Genomic DNA, 18,414 nt, shown 5'->3' with positions numbered 1-18,414 from the left:
TGCATGAAAAATATATGCAAACACACATTTTAAACATCAGGTTATTTATTTCACCAGCACTTAAAGTTTTTATTTTTATTTTATTGAGATTGCTATTAGAATAAGTAGCTAGTATTTTATTAAGCTGAACAAAAAGAAGCCCATTGTATTATTTAAAAGTCTTATACGTATGTACCTACCTACCTAATAATTATGTGTGTCTACCATATTTTAAAGTTTTAGCGCAAGCTCGAACGACATGCACTTTTGTATGCAACTTCGAGGATCTCTAGCTACGATCGCCTATAAGAAATCTGCATAATTTTACAAGTTTCTCCCCTTGGCTATGACCATAAATTACTTAAGTACCGCAATCGTAATCTTTACCAACATAAATCACCATTAATTGCAGGTTTTATCCTGTATGCCTGTAGTAAATGCGTATGTCGCATAATACTTATCTATTGATCATTAAAATTAGCTTCCTGTAGTCAGTGAAGAGCTGCAAAATTTTATTAATATTTCAGCCTATAGGCTGAAATCTAGACAGGTAAAGCAAAAGAGTTCCTATTACCAGGGATGCAGTGCACTCCTGAGAGCCTATTATAGATGACAATCGTACATGTATCGGGATGATCAGATGCTACGAAAAGTCACGTGACTATTTCCATACTTTTTTTCAAGTTTTGATTGGCATTTTCTATTAATCTCAGGGCTAGGATCCCAGCATAGTACCTAAAGTATATCCCACCAAAAACATTTCATGTAGGTAGCCAAATATATTAATTGTATATAGACCATTCATACCAGCTTTTATTTAACTTTTATTTCAAAACCTTTGACTTTCGGTAAACAATTCAGTATGATTTTTGCTGTTATCAGGGGCATCCTGTGGATTACTGGGTGTCATATCAGGGCAGCATCCGCCTCGTCCTAAATGTCTGGTGAACAATTAGTGCTCGTGTCGAGGCCGGCCGAACCGCAACCATGTTGCTCTTCATATTGTTAGCTTTGAGTGTGCTTGGTGCCCAGGGAAACGATTACAAGTGTGAGTTTTTTTCTTAATTTTTCCTTTAACGTACCTACCTACTTATTTGAGAATTTGGTCTATAAGCTAAGATATTAGAACTACCCCAACAATTACCCTCCAATTTTATAGGCATATATAATAAATACACATCACCCATCAAAAATATAGGTATATACCTACCTAATGTAAGTATGTTGGTAAGCTCCTAACTAAATAGATAAGAGTCCGACTATGCTAACTTTGCACCGACTTGAACAGAACAAATTAAGGGAGTATCATTATTTATACCTACTCATATTTTCATAGAATTTTAACGTTAATAATGACATAGTCACACTTTGTCATGGTAGATGCTATGCAGAGTTCGCTTGGTCCGACTAACTATTATTAACTTTTTAATAATGCGCAATTCCTAGTTTGTTTCAAGAGATCTCCAACAACCTGCCTAATTTAAATTCTATAAATGCGTCCTTACTCAAAAACAATAGGTCTACCTAAGTGGTTAATCGATAAGTCAGTTTTACAAATTGCTTATTCTAAGCGTTCAAAGGAAGTCAACTTAATAACCAAAACACGTACTTACTAATGTGTTTTGTATGTTAGTCGGGAATATTGAACGTCATTTTGTAGTTTAGGTTTTTAAACACGAAAAATGATGTTAGAGAACCAGATTTAATTTGTGTGCTCTATTTTTAAGTTTTCTGTTTTGCGAGGCCTTTGCGTCTGAAGGCTTGTCCACACTGGTGTTTATAACAGAGAACCTATAGTTGAAAATTTCAGAAAATCCTATAACCCAAGTTATGTGTATTTTTTTAAAACACTCAAACTGAACATTAATTTTGGCCCCACAATACACTAGATCTAAGTACCTACCCTGTAATCTAAACCTACCAATATTATAATAGCTAACACAGATATATTTACGCTCTCAACGCAACTCTGTTCTCACGCAGTGAATATGAAATTGTGAAGTATGGAAAGCTTTCCTAGAATTTTAGTAGGTATTGAAGCCGCAGACCGATTGTGTGAGTTTTTGCAGCGTTCTTGGAGGGCGCGGCATGGGAAGATGTGTTCGCCGCCGGCGGGTTGCACATCGGCAACGGCCGCCACAAGCGCTTCGTGGAGCTCAGTGACAACCAGGTACCTATTTATTATAAGTAGGTATCTCAACACGCTAGATAGGCTACACTGATATTTGAAAGCGGTTGACATAAAGTGGAGTCCAGACGAGACAGTTTTTCGCCAATCTAATAAAATTGTCCGATCGAACCAGGCCGTGCTGACGCAAACGCCAATTTGATTCCCTGATCAAATCAGCAAGTGCGCACACAAAAATGCCAATTTTCGAAGTTAGTATCTATGGAATGCAAACGAGTGGACGCTAGATGAGATTGGCGCCAATTATTTTCCTGATCAAATCGGTCGATTTGTCCAGCTCGTCTGGATACGGCTTAAAATACTTGTAGTTTTTGCTCCAAACATACTATGACAACGTATTTAACATATGAACCAGCACCGAATACCTATTCACTAACGATTTACGAATTAAGTAAATAGGTATTAGGTATATGGTATATTATGGGTATATTATGGCCATTTTAGTGCAATGCTAATTGCTACATCTCGATATTTTAACGATTTGTATGTATAAATATAACAAACGATGAACTTTTAAAACAATGTGTGGGTTAATTTATTTTCTTGCTAATTTTATCTACCTTTATTTAATTAGGCTCGTATGCAAATATCTTTAGAGGACAATGGGACAAACTCTAATTTCCCAATAAAAACATTGCTCCATATGACCTACAGTATTTCATAGTTGCTCATCCATATCGTATCTAAACCTAATTGTAATGATTTCCTTACCTAAAACTCCATTTACCAGAAAAATGTGCCGTATCAAGCCTGCACGTTGCCAGGCGGCAAAGGCGGCCATTGCCGGCATCTGCACCACTGCGTGATGGAGGAGTTCAAGCGGGACTTCACGCTGTTTATGGATTACCTGTGCATTATCAAAAGGACGTGAGTTATCTGAAACATCACAGAGTTGGTCTGTGGAAACATGCAAACACTTTTCTGATCGGCGTTCTTAGCTGATCGTGAATACCTACGTGCTGATTGGGGCCGTGCGGATTTGAAAATACTCATCAAATATTCGCACCAGTTCTTATGATACCAAGGCCCACCCATACCAAGGCGTACCTACCTACAAATACAAAATTATGAAGAGTACAGGAAAAGTTCCTAAGCAACACCTAGTAAGTCAGATAGCTCTAAATAGAAAATTCGCTGAGGAAAATTACAGTACTTAAAAACGATTTTAAATATCGATCTCTCGCGTTTTAATATTTATTGTTATTAAATATCTATGAAACGTGTACTTAGGTTATATTCAATTTCACAAAGTCTCGGGTTAAACTAATAATATTTAGGTCAACCTTAAGTAACGGTTACACGTAAATCAAAGTCAAAACATCGTGGCGAACGTCTTAACCGGCACCTTGGTTAGACCCCCTCGTGCTAATAGATATTTGACCCCAATGAGGCGTAAACGTGAGACGAGAGTATTGCCCTTTTCCGGTGTTTAGGCGATAATGCGCTTTTAAACTGGGTCGTTGGAAAGCTTAGTATCGTTACTGAATGGAACACACAAATTGTCAATGAGACATTCATTACTAGTGATCGGTAATCTCGTAGTATGTTTTTCATTGCAGCGTAAGGAGTTAAAGTAATTGGTATTTGAAGTGTAGGTAAATAACTTCATTCATGAACATTAACTTCACATCATTCAAATCCTCGTATATCATAAAATGATATTATGAGTAAGTACGTAAATGAAAGCTTTAGTTTAGTGGGCAGTATAGAAGATAATATATATGTTCTAAGACTTCTAAGGTCAGCATATTTTTGAGCATGCGCAAACTGTGCGCAAAACAAAATAATTACGTCTCGAAATTAATTGTTTAAAAAATATCATACAAAATATTATGTTTTATAGTTGGTCAACCAAATCTTGTCAGTAAAAAAAGGCGCGAAATTCAAATTTTATATGGGACAATATCCCTTCGCGCCTACATTTTTCAAATTTGCCGCCTTTTTCTACTGTCAAGATCTGGTTGACCAAGTATAGGTACATAGCAAATCATTCATCTCATTGTACAGTCACGCTCCATGATTGTTGCGCCATTTAGGGTTGTAGCTAAATTGGACATTCCATAGCGGTAGTATGAAACAACCAATTTAGCTAGGACCGAAAATTGCGTAACAATCCCGTGTGGTGGCTGTAAGTTTCTACAATAGGTATCATTTGTCTGCTACTTCCTCAGGTCCATCGGTGTATGCTGCCCGGACTCCCTGAACCAGGACCAAGTGGAAGGCTTGGCCGGGGACCTGCCCGCATCAGCACCGCTGGAGGAGGGAAACGACGCTATACTTAAGATCACTAAGGCGGAAAACCGAGGTCCGTAGATTTTATATAAGTTAATCTACATAATGTCTGCTTTGTTAGCTGATGGTAAATAAATTCTTATACAAACAGGCTGCTGTTTTATTTTTGATGTGCTGACCCATTTTCTCAATAGGTACAACGCAAATGACAAATATAAGCCTCGTTGTCTCTGTATTATAAAACTATTGTTAAGGTCTGCCATACTTAGTTTAGACAAACGAACACACGCTTAGAGACTGTAGCTAAGTCTGTTTCACGATAAAATGAAGTGTATCTATGCTAGTAGGTATACCTACCTAATAACGTCCTAATGGGTAACACAAAAAACAGAAAATTTCATAATGGCAGCCTCATCTCATTTCTGACATCAGCAAGTCTTAATAATTGGAGTACACTATAAACTTTTACAGCAAGTATCGACTATTAATAAACAAATTAGATTTGAATTAAAATTCGTTTATACAGGATGTGGTCTCAGCACCCGATCCGCTGGACGCATGGTGGGCGCACGGCCGGCCAACCCGCGCGAGTGGCCGTGGATGGCCTCCATTACCCCTGAGGGCTTCGAACAGTACTGCGGAGGAGTGCTCATTACCGACCGCCACGTACTCACAGCTGCACACTGTACGAGAAGGTGAATACCAGTTACCTAACCAAAGGCGTCGCCATAGCGCCAACTTCGTAACCTCCTGATGAGTCCTGCTCATTCAAATTCATAATTTTATTGACTTCTCTCATATAATTTTATTAAAAAGTTGTAAGGACACCTTCTTTTAGTTCCTATAGGTACTAGGAAATTCACTTTAATCATTATTAAATTGTACAACGGGACTTAATCGCGTATGTAAGTTTTAAGATTTACCTCCGATGTTTCGAGGACGGCGTTGTCCCCGTGGTCTCGGAGAAGACAACAATTTAATAATGTGTAAAAATCGTGAAAGTTTAAATCAGTGTTCACTTTAATCAGTCGATATAGGTACATATAATTAATATAACTGATCCATTCCTTGGGTTATTTTTTCAACTACGACAAAAATTCCAGATGGAAGGCCAACGAACTATTCGTCCGCCTCGGCGAGTACGATTTCGAGCGCAACAACGACTCGCGCTCCTACAACTTCCGCGTGGTGGAGATCCGGCAGCACGAGGACTTCGACCACACCAACTACCACAACGACATCGCCATACTGAAGCTGCACCGGCCGGCCGTGTTCAACACTTATGTGTGGCCGATCTGCCTGCCACCGGTGGGGTTGTCGGTGATCAACCAAAGTGCTATTATTATTGGTAAGATTCGAATCCCACCGAAGATCCGAATCCTAAGCATAAATTATCAACGCTATCGCAGATATAATTCACGACTGAGACTAACGAAAATGTTTAAATCACTACATAGTATAAAACAAAGTCGCTTCCCGTTGTCTGTCTGTACCTATGTATGCTTAGATCTTTAAAACTATGCAACAGATTTTGGTGCGTTTTTTAATGGATAGAGTGATTCAAGAGGAAGGTTTATGTATAATTTGTTAAAGGTTATGTTATGTTAATGTATAATTTGTTAACCCGTGCGAAGCCGCCGGGTCGCTAGTAACCTATAAATTAAACATTAACAGTAGCAATTGCTACTGTCGTTATATTTATTGAAAGTAGAAATGAAGTAGGTACCTCCTTTATTTACCGGCCTTGTTTTTATATGAAAAACAATTCTATTTACCTATCTTGTATTGTAATCAGTCCGTATTGTAATCAGGTTGGGGAACTCAGTCGTACGGCGGGCCGCACAGCAACATCCTGATGGAGGTGTCGGTGCCGATCTGGGAGCACACGCGCTGTGTGCAGTCGTTCACCGACTCCATCTTCGAGGAGAACATCTGCGCGGGCGGCTACGACGGCGGGAAGGACGCTTGCCAGGTAACGGATACCAACAATTACACACACCTATCGAAGCACCAGCGGAGTTTCCAAAATTACTAAATTTCATTTCGCGTGGAAACATCCAAAGATCTTAAATAATTCAAAAAATTCCTATAGGAACCTGTGTAAAGGGAACTTTTTTTTTTCAAATAATTGGATTCTTGACTGTTTTTACACCTCTGGTTGAGGAACTCAGTCTGAAACGGATAAATAAAGAGGCCTCTTGCAATACCATTTAGACCATTAAGTTTTATTGACTCCTCTTACTCTTAGGGAACTCTTTTCACCCTAATATTATAACCATTATTGAACATGTCCACAGGGTGACAGCGGCGGGCCGCTCATGTACCAGCTATCGAGCGGCCGTTGGGCGGTGATCGGCGTCGTGTCGTGGGGCGTCCGCTGCGGCGAACCCAACCACCCCGGCGTGTACGCGCGCGTCGACAAGTACTTGCGGTGGATCGTCGACAACGCTAGATTTTAGCTCTACAATGTACAGTCGACGTCAAAGACATGTTTACACTTTTAGCCTTATTACAAAGGAGTAAGGTGCAAAAGTGTAAACATATCTTTGACGTCGACTGTACAGTTGTACACTGGCGTTCAAAAGTGCCCATGCACTTTTCTCCATCTCCATAGATGTTTCAACCGTAATATGGCATTACGGTCGTCATCTATCCATGCACTTTTAAACGCCATTGTAGGTGGAGTATTTTCGAGATGTTGAAATTTCAGGGTCATTACAATACACATTTTTGTAATGAATTTTCATAGTAAAATAATTATTATACAAAAGTAACCCTCATTTTTCACCTTAATCGTTTATAACTTGTTAAAACGTGTGCAATGTTCAACCACACAAAACTAGTCACCTGCATCTATACAACGTTACGAGTAAATAAAAATTTATGAAATAATAAATACCTACTATTCTCTAGTCTAGTTAGATTTTTTTTTATTATAACTTATTGTCAAGAATAGGCAGTAACTAAGAAAGATCTCCAAAAGTTAAAAGTTTGCCAACACAATATGGAAAGATCAATCTTATCTGTAAAAAGGAAAGACAAAGTAAGACTCACAGATATTAGAAAGAAAACTAAAATTAAGGATATACATATCAGTGATTGTAAAAATGTTAAAATGGAAATGGGCTGGACATATGGCGAGAGAAGGTAAAAATAAGTGGGACAGAGAGGTAGCGGAATGGTATCCTGAGGTATGGGAGTAAATTGGATTGGGACAGCACAGAACAGAGAGCTATGGAGAGGGCTGGAGGAGACCTATGCCAAGAAGGCAGACTAAATAATTAATAAAAAGCATGCAATACCATTAAAATATATTTATTAAAATTATTACTTAAGAAAAATATCAATGTAATATGTAATGAATTATTATTTTTGGTCAATATAGGCTATTCTTATCTTATAACGTATTAATTAAACTAATTCATAATAATAAAGATTCATAATGTTAAATTATAGATATAACGTTTTCAATCAGAGCCTGCCTAGCTTTAAAAGTATAAAATGAAATAGGTGTCCTAAATAAGTATACCACAAATAATAATAAGTAATAAGTAGTAGTAATAAGTTTAGTAGTACTAAAGAAAATACGACAAAGACCTAGATTTGAATTCAAATTTTGAAATAAGTAATTGCAACGGGTGAAAAATGTGTGGGCGGCTCAACTGTCAAATTGGTCCATCGAAACAGAAGTACCGCCAACACCTTGAGGTCCTAGGTTTCCTCAGGCACCAAATGAAAAGGTCACGGTCAGGCGGAAGAAGTTTTTGTACTTCTTACACTCACGTAGGGGAGAGTATGATACAAACAAAATCTTTATTAAGTTTATGTTAAGTCTACTAACAATCAAGTGATATCTCCTTCCCGGCTTGTTCTACATCGACAACATCTTCAGCACCGAGCTCACGCAGGGGAGAGTATAATAACAACAGGGAGTTCTTTAAGTTTACGTTAAATCTATTAACAATCTACTGTAATTTCCTCTCCCACTTGTTCTATATCCGCTAACATCTGCAAGACCTGGGCTTCTTCAAGCACCGGTTGGAAGGTGACGGCCAGGCGGAAGTTCTTGTGCTCACGCAGGGGAGACTATGATAACAACAGGGAGTTATTTAAGTTAATGTTAAATCTACTAACAATCTAATGTAATTTCCTCCCCCGCTTGTTCAATATCCGCTAACATCTTCAGGACCTGGGCTTCCTCAAGCACCGGGTGGAAGGTGACGGCCAGGCGGAAGTTCTTGTGCTCACGCAGGGGAGACTATGATAACAACAGGGAGTTATTTAAGTTAATGTTAAATCTACTAACAATCTAATGTAATTTCCTCCCCCGCTTGTTCAATATCCGCTAACATCTTCAGGACCTGGGCTTCCTCAAGCACCTGGTGGAAGGTGACGGCCATGCGGAAGAAGTTCTTGTGCTCACGCAGGGGAGAGTATGATATCATTAGCAGGGAGTTATTTAAGTTCATGTTAAATCTACTAACACTCTAGTGTAATTTCCTCCCCCGCTTGTTCAATATCCGCTAACATCTTTAGGACCTGGGCTTCCTCAAGCACCGGTTGGAAGGTGACGGCCAGGCGGAAGAAGTTCTTGTGCTCACGCAGGGGAGTATTATAACAACAGGGAGTTCTTTAAGTTTATGTTAAATCTACTAACAATCTAATGTAATTTCCTCCCCCGCTTGTGCAATATCCGCTAACATCTTCAGGACCTGGGCTTCCTCAAGCACTGGGTGGAAAGTGACGGCCAGGCGGAAGAAGTTCTTGTGCTCACGCAGGGGAGAGTATGATATCATTAGCAGGGAGTTATTTAAGTTAATGTTAAATCTACTAACAATCTAATGTAATTTCCTCCCCCGCTTGTTCAATATCCGCTAACATCTGCAAGACCTGGGCTTCTTCAAGCACCGGGTAGACGGTGACGGCCAGGCGGAAGAAGTTCTTGTGCTCACGCAGGGGAGACTATGATAACAACAGGGAGTTATTTAAGTTTATGTTAAATCTACTAACACTCTAGTGTAATTTCCTCTCCCGTTTGTTCTATATTCGCTAACATCTGCAAGACCTGGGCTTCCTTAAGCACCGGTTGGAAGGTGACGGCCAGGCGGAAAAAGTTCTTGTGCTCACGCAGGGGAGACTATGATAACAACAGGGAGTTATTTAAGTTCATGTTAAATCTACTAACACTCTAGTGTAATTTCCTCTCCCGCTTGTTCTATATCCGCTAACATCTGCAACACCTGGGCTTCTTCAAGCACCGGGTGGAAAGTGACGGCCAGGCGGAAGAAGTTCTTGTGCTCACGCAGGGGAGAGTATGATATCATTAGCAGGGAGTTATTTAAGTTCATGTTAAATCTACTAACACTCTAGTGTAACTTCCTCTCCCGCTTGTTCTATATCCGCTAACATCTGCAACACCTGGGCTTCCTCAAGCACCGGGTGGAATGTGACGGCCAGGCGGAAGAAGTTCTTGTGCTCACGCAGGGGAGAGTATGATATCATTAGCAGGGAGTTTCTCGTTAGGCTCTCTTTGATTTTCGGAGTAATCTGGAAAGTGAAACGTGGGCTTTTAGAAATAAATCGCTTTACTTAGCTCCTTAGAATTACTTGTATTTCAACTAGATCTCGAACTCTTGTAAGTCTGAACTACATGTGATTGATACATACTTTTTCATGTTGACACTAAAAAATATACCAGATGTGGCGCACCACAATACTGGCTGCCCACCAACCGTCTACGTCAACGAGACAACGAGTCAATATCATTCACACAACTAAATTTTCCTTCGGCGATACGGAAGCCTAAATCTTATTTGCTAATCCAATTGTAAATTAATCATTGTAAATATTCTCTCATTATATGTAAATATTCATCATCTCTATCTCCGCGTATTATTTGATATATAAATAGTGCTCTAGGCGAGGGCACTAAATACATATTAGATTTCGGTTACTAATTGAATGCAAGGAGGCTCCCATTTCTTATCATCAAGTACCTTATGCATCGTCTCCCACCACTCCTCATCTTCCTTGTCTCCTCTGTACCGTTTGGGAATGTACCAGAAGCACACATTGGGGCACTGCAACTGATCTACCACCAGCTTGAACCCAGGCCGCGCTGCAACAGTGTCCAGGCAGAACTGAGCGATCTGCATAGAGCGATCGGCGAGTTGGTTTAGGCCGGCGTCGCCTCGCGCCTTCCACATCATCCACAGTTTGAATGCGTCGATCTGTGAATGTACGATTATATATGATCAGGCGCTGCGACAAAGCCTAGTCCACTCTTTGGGAGAGATTATTTTGGTTGATAGACTACGTTCATAATATATGGCTAATTTTAAGTAATCGTATAATAATTTAGTTGTTTGACTAGTTTAGAACTTCAACTAGGGAAATACTAGTATACTGCGCTAGAAAGATGATGGACCGAAAAATATTATACATTCACTCAGGCCTCACACTTATCTCGCTTTATTATAAGTAGGTACGTACTGGAAAATCCGAAGTTTTATTAAGTACCTATACAAGTTGCGTTTATTAAAGCTTTATCAGTCTAATATTTTAGGATGTGTATGATGCGAAAATGTAATAGAACGCCAGCGTCAATAAGAAATATGTGAGTCTAAGCTAAGCTAATACCTGTGTGTAAGATAAGATAAGAATAAAACAAGATACTAAATGAAGAGCTCACCTTACGTCCGCACTGTACGCTCTTGTCCCCGGTATCGTAGCTGACGTCATAGAACTTGTCCTGCTGGAACAGGTACTGCGCCGCGGCCGAGTTGGCCTCGTGCAGGAGGCCCTTCTCGCGCACCAGGAACAGGGAGCACTGGAGCGGCGCTCCTGCCATCTTGTGGGGGTTCCAAGATATGGAGTTTGCTCTGAAGTTTAAAATAGTTGTTTGTGTTATAAGCAGTGGCGGATGTTTCCTAAAGCCATAGAGAAATATAGTAAGACAAGAGTGCTCACTCCATACATCAGTTCAGACTATTAATTTCAGTGTCTACATCTAGCATCGAGTAGCGGAACTATCAGTACTGCTACTTGACAATAGATGTAGCAGTACTGATAGTTCCGCTACTCGATGCTAGATGCTAATAGTCTTTTTGGTACTAAAACTGATGTATGGAGTGAGCACTCTATGTATTTTTTTCTCTATGCTAAGGCCCAGTTTCGGGCCTAGGGCGGCCAGATATTAAGGACGGCAGTCTATATGATGGGTGCTAAAAAAGGGGCGGATAGAACTTACTACAGGGCCTGGGGCCTAGGGCCGCCAAGACTGCAAATCCGCCACTGTATATAAGAGGTTAAAGTTGTTGTTTCACCCCTTATGCTAATATTGATACCCGAGCAAAAGATATGATTCAAAAGTGGAATCTTGAGCTTTGTCGGGGTTTCAAGGCACGATGGTTAAACAGACTTTGCTACCGTGAAAAACCAAATTTTTGACCACATCAACGCGAGAAAAATACTAGATGTACCTTAGTCCATCCTAGCAGCCAAGATAAGGAAAAAACTCAAAACTTGAATCAAATTACTTTCTCACTCTTGTAGATAAAATGCAACTATGCACCAAACGATATTAAATAATTGCTTACCGTTCAATCCCATTTAGCTTTATTTTATGTTTCCGAGACAATATCAAACTTCCGCCCCAGCAAGCCTGAAAAATATAGGTAAGCAAAACTCAATTAGAATTCTATTAATAGCACGCTTTTCTGATGCAATAAAAAAAAGTTAAATTGTTAAATAGAATATCCACTTAGGTCCAGTTTTGCTATTATAATTAATATTTTATTTAATCGTATGGCATGCATAAAGAAGGACAATCAGAGTATAGTTTTGAGGTCGCTAAGCCAGACCAGTATTTTATAATTAATAAAATTTGTGGAACAATTTCCTCAGGTTCAAAGTGGATTAGTTTACCTAGCTAGAGATTCTTTGTTAGATAGTTAATTTTTGATAAGAAGGACGAATACCTATCTCGTAGACTAAACGTCTATTGATATACTTTTTTTGTGTACTACAATAAGGCAGACTATTAACTAAGTCGAGTTAATCGGGCCCTCCCTATATAATTAATATTCAAAAATAATCACTACCTAATCAGAATCAAACTTACATCAACATGCATCCAAACTGTATATTTCTTGCAAATGTCTGCAATGCCCGGCAGAGGGTCGATAGCTCCCAGCACAGTAGTGCCAGCAGTGGCATTCACCATCAACGGGTGTAGTCCAGCCTTCTTGTCTCCGAAAATGGCCGCTTCCAGCTCTTCTGGTACCATTCGGCCGTTGGCGTTGGTCTTTATGGTACGTATGCTATCGGTACCGAAGCCGAGCCAGTGCGCGGCTTTCTTTATTGAATAGTGACTCTGAAAGGTTTTATGATTAATTAGTAACCTGGTTATTTTAAAATCTTCAATATTTTAAGTAGGAATATAGAATATTTTGACCTTACGAGACCTAAATGAGGAGTGGCGAGGCGAATAGCGATCGGTTTTTTTCTACACTTCACTTGCTTTCGCTATTCGCTTAAAATCATTTGGCTCAATTAATTAGGTACCTAATAGGTAGGTAGGCTAATAAACTCAATTCTTATATTTGTGGCTTTCTATCAGGGACGGGTCCTTATGCTTCATCTGCAAAAGGACGTATTTATCAGAGTTCCTATTAGAATTTCAGATGGAAACGACCTTATTGCACTCGAAGCATAAGGACCCTTCTGTGTTGGAAAGCCACATTTACCCTTTTTTGGCAGCCCCGGTAAACTTACATCTTCAGAAGTGTACAACACCATCTGAGGCAGACCCCACATGCCCTTTGCCTTGACTTGCGGGAAGGCCCTGAACCGGGCCGCGACGATGCCGTACAGCATAGACAGGCTGCCCCCAGGGCTGAAGATTCCGTCGCCATCGGGGATGCCGAAGAGCTTCAGGACGTGGCTCAGCACTTTGTTCTCGATGAGCGTGAATGCGGGCGCTACTTCAAATGTATACCTGGAGAAAATAATGTTTTTTAAGCATCATATAAGGTACAGTCAACCAATTTGATTCCCAGACTACTATAGAACCATAAAATTTCATATTGAATCAATTGTGATCTTCTACAAGAGTGCATATTGAGTGATATACTTATGTCATGTATTTAGTAGTTAAAGCGACAAGGTTCTGTACTGGCCTATAGGGATCAAATTGGTTGACTGTACCTAACGTTTTAAGTCGGCGTGATATAAAGAAGGTCTAAATTCTAATATGGACCTTTCGTTGAGTGATATTATTCATATAATGATTGAAACGATTATTCAACAATTATGATTATGTAAACCAATTTACTACTTATCTCACTACTACTCATAAATCACTAAGTATGCGAACAATTAACTGTGAACGTATCTCCATTCTCTAGTTTGTATTATTTACTACTGATCCTAGATAACAACTAATTAATGTCAAGTATGTTACAACAGGTTACACAATCACTCCGACCTATGTAGGAAAACTAGGAACCTATTCGCGAGTAGGTATAAAGCGCAGGCATCTAGACATAATAAAATAGGTTCTAACGGTGTAAGTACATCTACTTTCGACATGAAATGCCCACTAATAAAGTCCGGTTGGCAAGTAGAAAACTATAAAAATATAACAAGTGCTATGACCTACTTGGGAAAAAATAATGTAATGAACTAATGACTGTAAGTACGAGTACCTATTGTCATATGATAAATAAATAATGGAAACTTTTCTTACTTTGTCTGTTATCTGTTCTGCAGTAGTGAAGAAGTTCGCTCTAATATTTTATAGGTCTCATTTACCCTGTTTATGATACTTACCTACCTCTATATTGTTTCTATCTTATAGCTGTTGTATCTGACACCGTAAGATTGTGAACCCGTTAGTTTATAATCTAACGTAGGTTAGGTTAGTTTATAATCTCCCTACCGTCAGTTTATAATTTAACTAGCGAGATTATAATCTGACGAGTGTTTACAATTTTACGGTGACATATCTAAACGTACGAGTAGGTACACTTGTAACTTACTAATAGTACTTAGTAATACCTAGTTGTAATGGAAACAGTTTCTCGAGCCTACACCTACTTACTAAAAGTTCAAAGCACTAAGAAGGAAAGTCTAGTGCACAAGGTAGACCAGATCCAGTAAGTATTTGGTGAAGGTGAACCAGACAGCCTAGTAAATATTTACCTATTTCCAAACTTAGTCAAGCTGGAATGACTTCAAAACAGTTCTAACTTACAATCTACTAAGGTTTCAATAAATACGGGTAAAGATCGCGTACCTACTTATTTCGTGCTCGTGACCAATCATTGCCCTTTCCAGAATTCCCTATTGGCCCCAGAAGTATTGATACCTTTTGTATTAAATGGGTCAGTAATTATTTAAATATAACAAAAGCATAAAAAGCCATGCAGTAAGGGTTGAAGCTACCGTAGTTATATACATTGTTCTTTGTTGAGATATAAAAACACATTTTGCGAAATAATTTATCAGAAAAACTTACCCGAATCTGCCACGGAAAATAGCAAAAAAACGTTCTACAGTACACGAGTTTCGTTCATTAAATAAAACTTATTATGGAAGCGCGTGCGCCATGCTGAGTGCGAACATGGGAGATAAGCGAGGTTCCTTATATTATAACTCCTCGGAACCCTTGTGCAAACGACTTTATTTACTCATTGTATTAAGTATAATAAATAAAATAAGGTACCCCTTATTGGTATTAAGTATAAAATATCTGGGTGACCGAGCTTCGCTCGGAAAACATATAATAACTCGGAAATGCGCGTTTTCCCAGAGATAAGACCTAGCTAGATCGATTTTTCGCCCCCGAAAACCCCTACATACCAAATTTCATCGAAATCGTTAGAGCCGTTTCCGAGATCCCCAAAATATATACATATATATATAACTAAATAAATAAATAAACAAGAATTGCTCATTTAAAGGTATTAGATAAGGTAAGGTAATTTTGATTAATTAATTACTTACTGACTGGTGTTGAATGCCTCTGTGATCCAAGCAGCCGAGAGCCCGTAAGGATCAGTGGCCCCGAACAGTTGATTACGGAAGGTGGGCTTGTTGGTCTTGACGCTGTATTGCAACACTTGACGCACACATTGCTCTAAGCTCTTCTCGTCTGTAGCCTCCGATATGTCTAGCTGGAGAATTTTCTGGAACGTCAAAATTCAAGTTATTAAACGGGGATTGAATTCATAATTCTAGTGGTATTTAGTACTACTGTCCATTCGATAAGACAGAGCCCGATTCAGATTTTATAATTTGTTACGGTCTTAATCTTGTTTTGATACGACTTTCAAGATAGCTCACGCTTATTGTAGTGCATGCGAAATGAAGTGAAAGTCGTGCGTGAGATGAGCTGAGCGCCAAATCACCAAGACGATCTTCAAGGTCGTATCATAACCAGTTCAAAATGATAACAAATTGTTAAATCGGTATCGGGCTCTAAAGCAAAATCTTCCCAGTCCCAAGCTCCATTATTTTACAATCGCTGTTGCATACATTGTCTAACCGTTCCTAGATATCCAGTGGAAAATTACAACTGATGTTTTATGATCGAAACCATGTTGCCAATCTTCGGAATCAAATCGAATCTGTAATAGCTAAAGAAAAGGTAGATAGCCGCAAGCCTGAACAATTGAACATTACTCATAAGAATATAGGTACCATCGCCCACACTGTTAACTGTACATCGGGACCTTATGCCTTTTGTAATAAGGTCCACCGATGTACAGTTGGAGTGTTGCTGTTTGTACATATTTATATCTCATATCCATCAGCAGAAGCGTCATCGTTTTATGTATTCATTATGGGGAAGATACCTGCTTTAGTGTCGTAGCTACAATAAGCTTATAAAGATTTCTTATTTACTTACTCTTTTTTTTGGTCGTGGCAGTTAAAAAAGTTAACACACAGTACGTCGCTATTAATTTGATCCGAGTAAGAGTAGGTCCAATATAAGCTTAATATCGAATGATGTGTAGCTAAGTAATGTTAAATGCTCTACTGCTCTAAGTAATTAAAATTTAATGGGCAATTGAGGCTAGTTAACTAACTAGACTAGACCCATGCCACGCACACTAGTGTGAGACATTTTGACTCTCTTCCTAAGTAGTTAGTATGGATGACAGGCTAAACATTGTGATTTAAGTCTCAATGAAATGGCAAAACGTATGTTCATTGCCGTGACTTCACCTTGATACTAATTTTAATGTAAGGGGGCATTAATTGCGGAAGAAACATTTATTATTTGTCCTCATTATCTATATAGTCTGTATCAGAGCAATTGAGGGGCCTATTTGACTCGAGTAAGCAACAAAACGCGCCGTGGCTACTTTTATGTTAAGCGGCGATGTCACGGAGAGACAAATTGTTACGACCTGTAAATTTTTTAAGACGAGATATTATAGTGTGATACATATGTCGAATTAGAAATTTTGATGGTCTGGTGGTATGGCCACTTATCACATGAGGAGCCAAGTAGCCACGTCACCTTCTATTGTTATTTTGTCAAGTTAAATAAATCCCAAGTACTAAGTATCTACGGTATATAATTTGGCAAAAAAAGAAAGTTACTATTATTTTCATATGCCTAGAACATTTCTTGTGCCACAAGCGAACCGGGTTTCTGTTTGCATACGAGTAGCACGATATTGCGAGAAATGCCGGATCGTGTGGATGTAGGTGTAGGTAGGTACTCACCAAACAGCCGTGTCACCGCGATTTCAAATTCAACCGGATTTTTCGAAAATTATCTATATTATCATAGGTATTTAAGTAATAGGTTTTGTTTTTGCACTAAGCTAAAAAGGTACAAATTACAATAATGTTCACCCAGAACCTTAGGCAATATTGAAAATATAATTTACATAGGGTCTTGATCGGAAGTAGAACTTGTAACCGTTGAATACAATTCTTCCACCACTAACATTTGAAACTGGTATGAGACGCATACGTAGTACGGTACGGTAAGACTTCCTAGTAAATTAATATTCGATTTTTAATGATTCATCAGCCCTTTGGTTGAGAATAACCGATATAATATTGTACCTAATAACCCAGTGCAATAGGTACCTACCTCCAAATCCTTTGGGTGCTCAAACTTGATAAGCGGCGCATCTGCTCCCAACTCCTCTTTTACTATATTAAACACTTTACTAAGAAACGAATGACCGTTGACATTCATTTTGTAAACATGCAAGTCTCACTGCATCTATGAATGAATAGGTGTAGCCTAAGCAAGGGACCGCGGCAGACTGCGCGTAGGCACGGTTCACCCGGAATCATATTGTTTGTAGTATTTTGCCATTATTTACACAGGACATCGCGCCCGTTAATGAGTATATCGACAACACCGATATCGGTTACGTTAAGGGCCACACATCCATTCCGGCCTTCGGTGTAAAATATGGAGTTAATAACCCCACAGCCATGGCAGTGTCTGATTACAGTGACTACAGATATTTAATGTCGTTAACGGAAAGTTACAGAGTAAAAAGGGTGTTATCTAACTTGTGTGGTACGTTGCACGATGTGGAAGTAGGTAAGGTCATGTTTTCATCTCACTATAAACAAGTAGTTAAACAGTTAAAAAATCCAAAACAAAATATGGCTACTTACCCAAGCTTCTGAATGTATATAACCAAATTTAAATACCTATTAGGTAAACAACCAAAAACTATGCCCTACTGGTAACTAAATATAAGTAGGTATATTGCTGTGCACTTGTTGATATTGAGTTATTGGAACATTGAGACCTTAAGTTATACAATTACAAACGTATAAATTATTGATGTAAATAATGAACTCCAATGAACCACAAGTGACAAAGATTGAAAATCTACTTACAGTAAAATACGCTAGATTTATCTTAAACTTGAATTAGACAATAGATAAGTATAATAGAAACTCTACCATATAATTGGAAGTGCAATGCCTCTATCTCTCTTTATCTTGCTTTGCTGAAATTAGGGGCTCAA

The 18,414-nt window shown here is 38.9% G+C and overlaps 2 protein-coding genes across 2 annotated transcripts; one reads left to right on the top strand and one right to left on the bottom strand.

The window, feature by feature from the left end:
• The first annotated feature begins 891 nt into the window (after positions 1 to 891).
• LOC134662435 (venom protease-like) lies at positions 892 to 6,887 on the top strand. Its single transcript, XM_063518664.1, has 8 exons — positions 892 to 1,027; positions 2,049 to 2,149; positions 2,898 to 3,034; positions 4,339 to 4,472; positions 4,926 to 5,094; positions 5,503 to 5,747; positions 6,211 to 6,371; positions 6,697 to 6,887. Exons 1-8 carry the CDS (start codon positions 967 to 969, stop codon positions 6,856 to 6,858), a joined length of 1,170 nt encoding a protein of 389 aa, XP_063374734.1. The 5' UTR covers positions 892 to 966; the 3' UTR covers positions 6,859 to 6,887.
• A 2,724-nt stretch (positions 6,888 to 9,611) lies between these two features.
• LOC134662311 (glutamate decarboxylase 1-like) lies at positions 9,612 to 17,758 on the bottom strand. The gene is made up of 8 exons (XM_063518505.1): positions 17,514 to 17,758; positions 15,407 to 15,588; positions 13,175 to 13,397; positions 12,522 to 12,773; positions 11,998 to 12,062; positions 11,091 to 11,280; positions 10,396 to 10,629; positions 9,612 to 9,946 (listed from the first exon to the last, which is right to left on the bottom strand). Exons 1-8 carry the CDS (start codon positions 17,619 to 17,621, stop codon positions 9,758 to 9,760), a joined length of 1,443 nt encoding a protein of 480 aa, XP_063374575.1. The 5' UTR covers positions 17,622 to 17,758; the 3' UTR covers positions 9,612 to 9,757.
• Positions 17,759 to 18,414: the final 656 nt, after the last annotated feature.

The sequence above is a fragment of the Cydia amplana genome, chromosome 1 (genome assembly GCF_948474715.1).
Source record: "Cydia amplana chromosome 1, ilCydAmpl1.1, whole genome shotgun sequence".
Taxonomy (NCBI): Eukaryota; Metazoa; Arthropoda; class Insecta; order Lepidoptera; family Tortricidae; genus Cydia; species Cydia amplana.
This window is presented reverse-complemented; position numbering and strand designations above follow the sequence as displayed.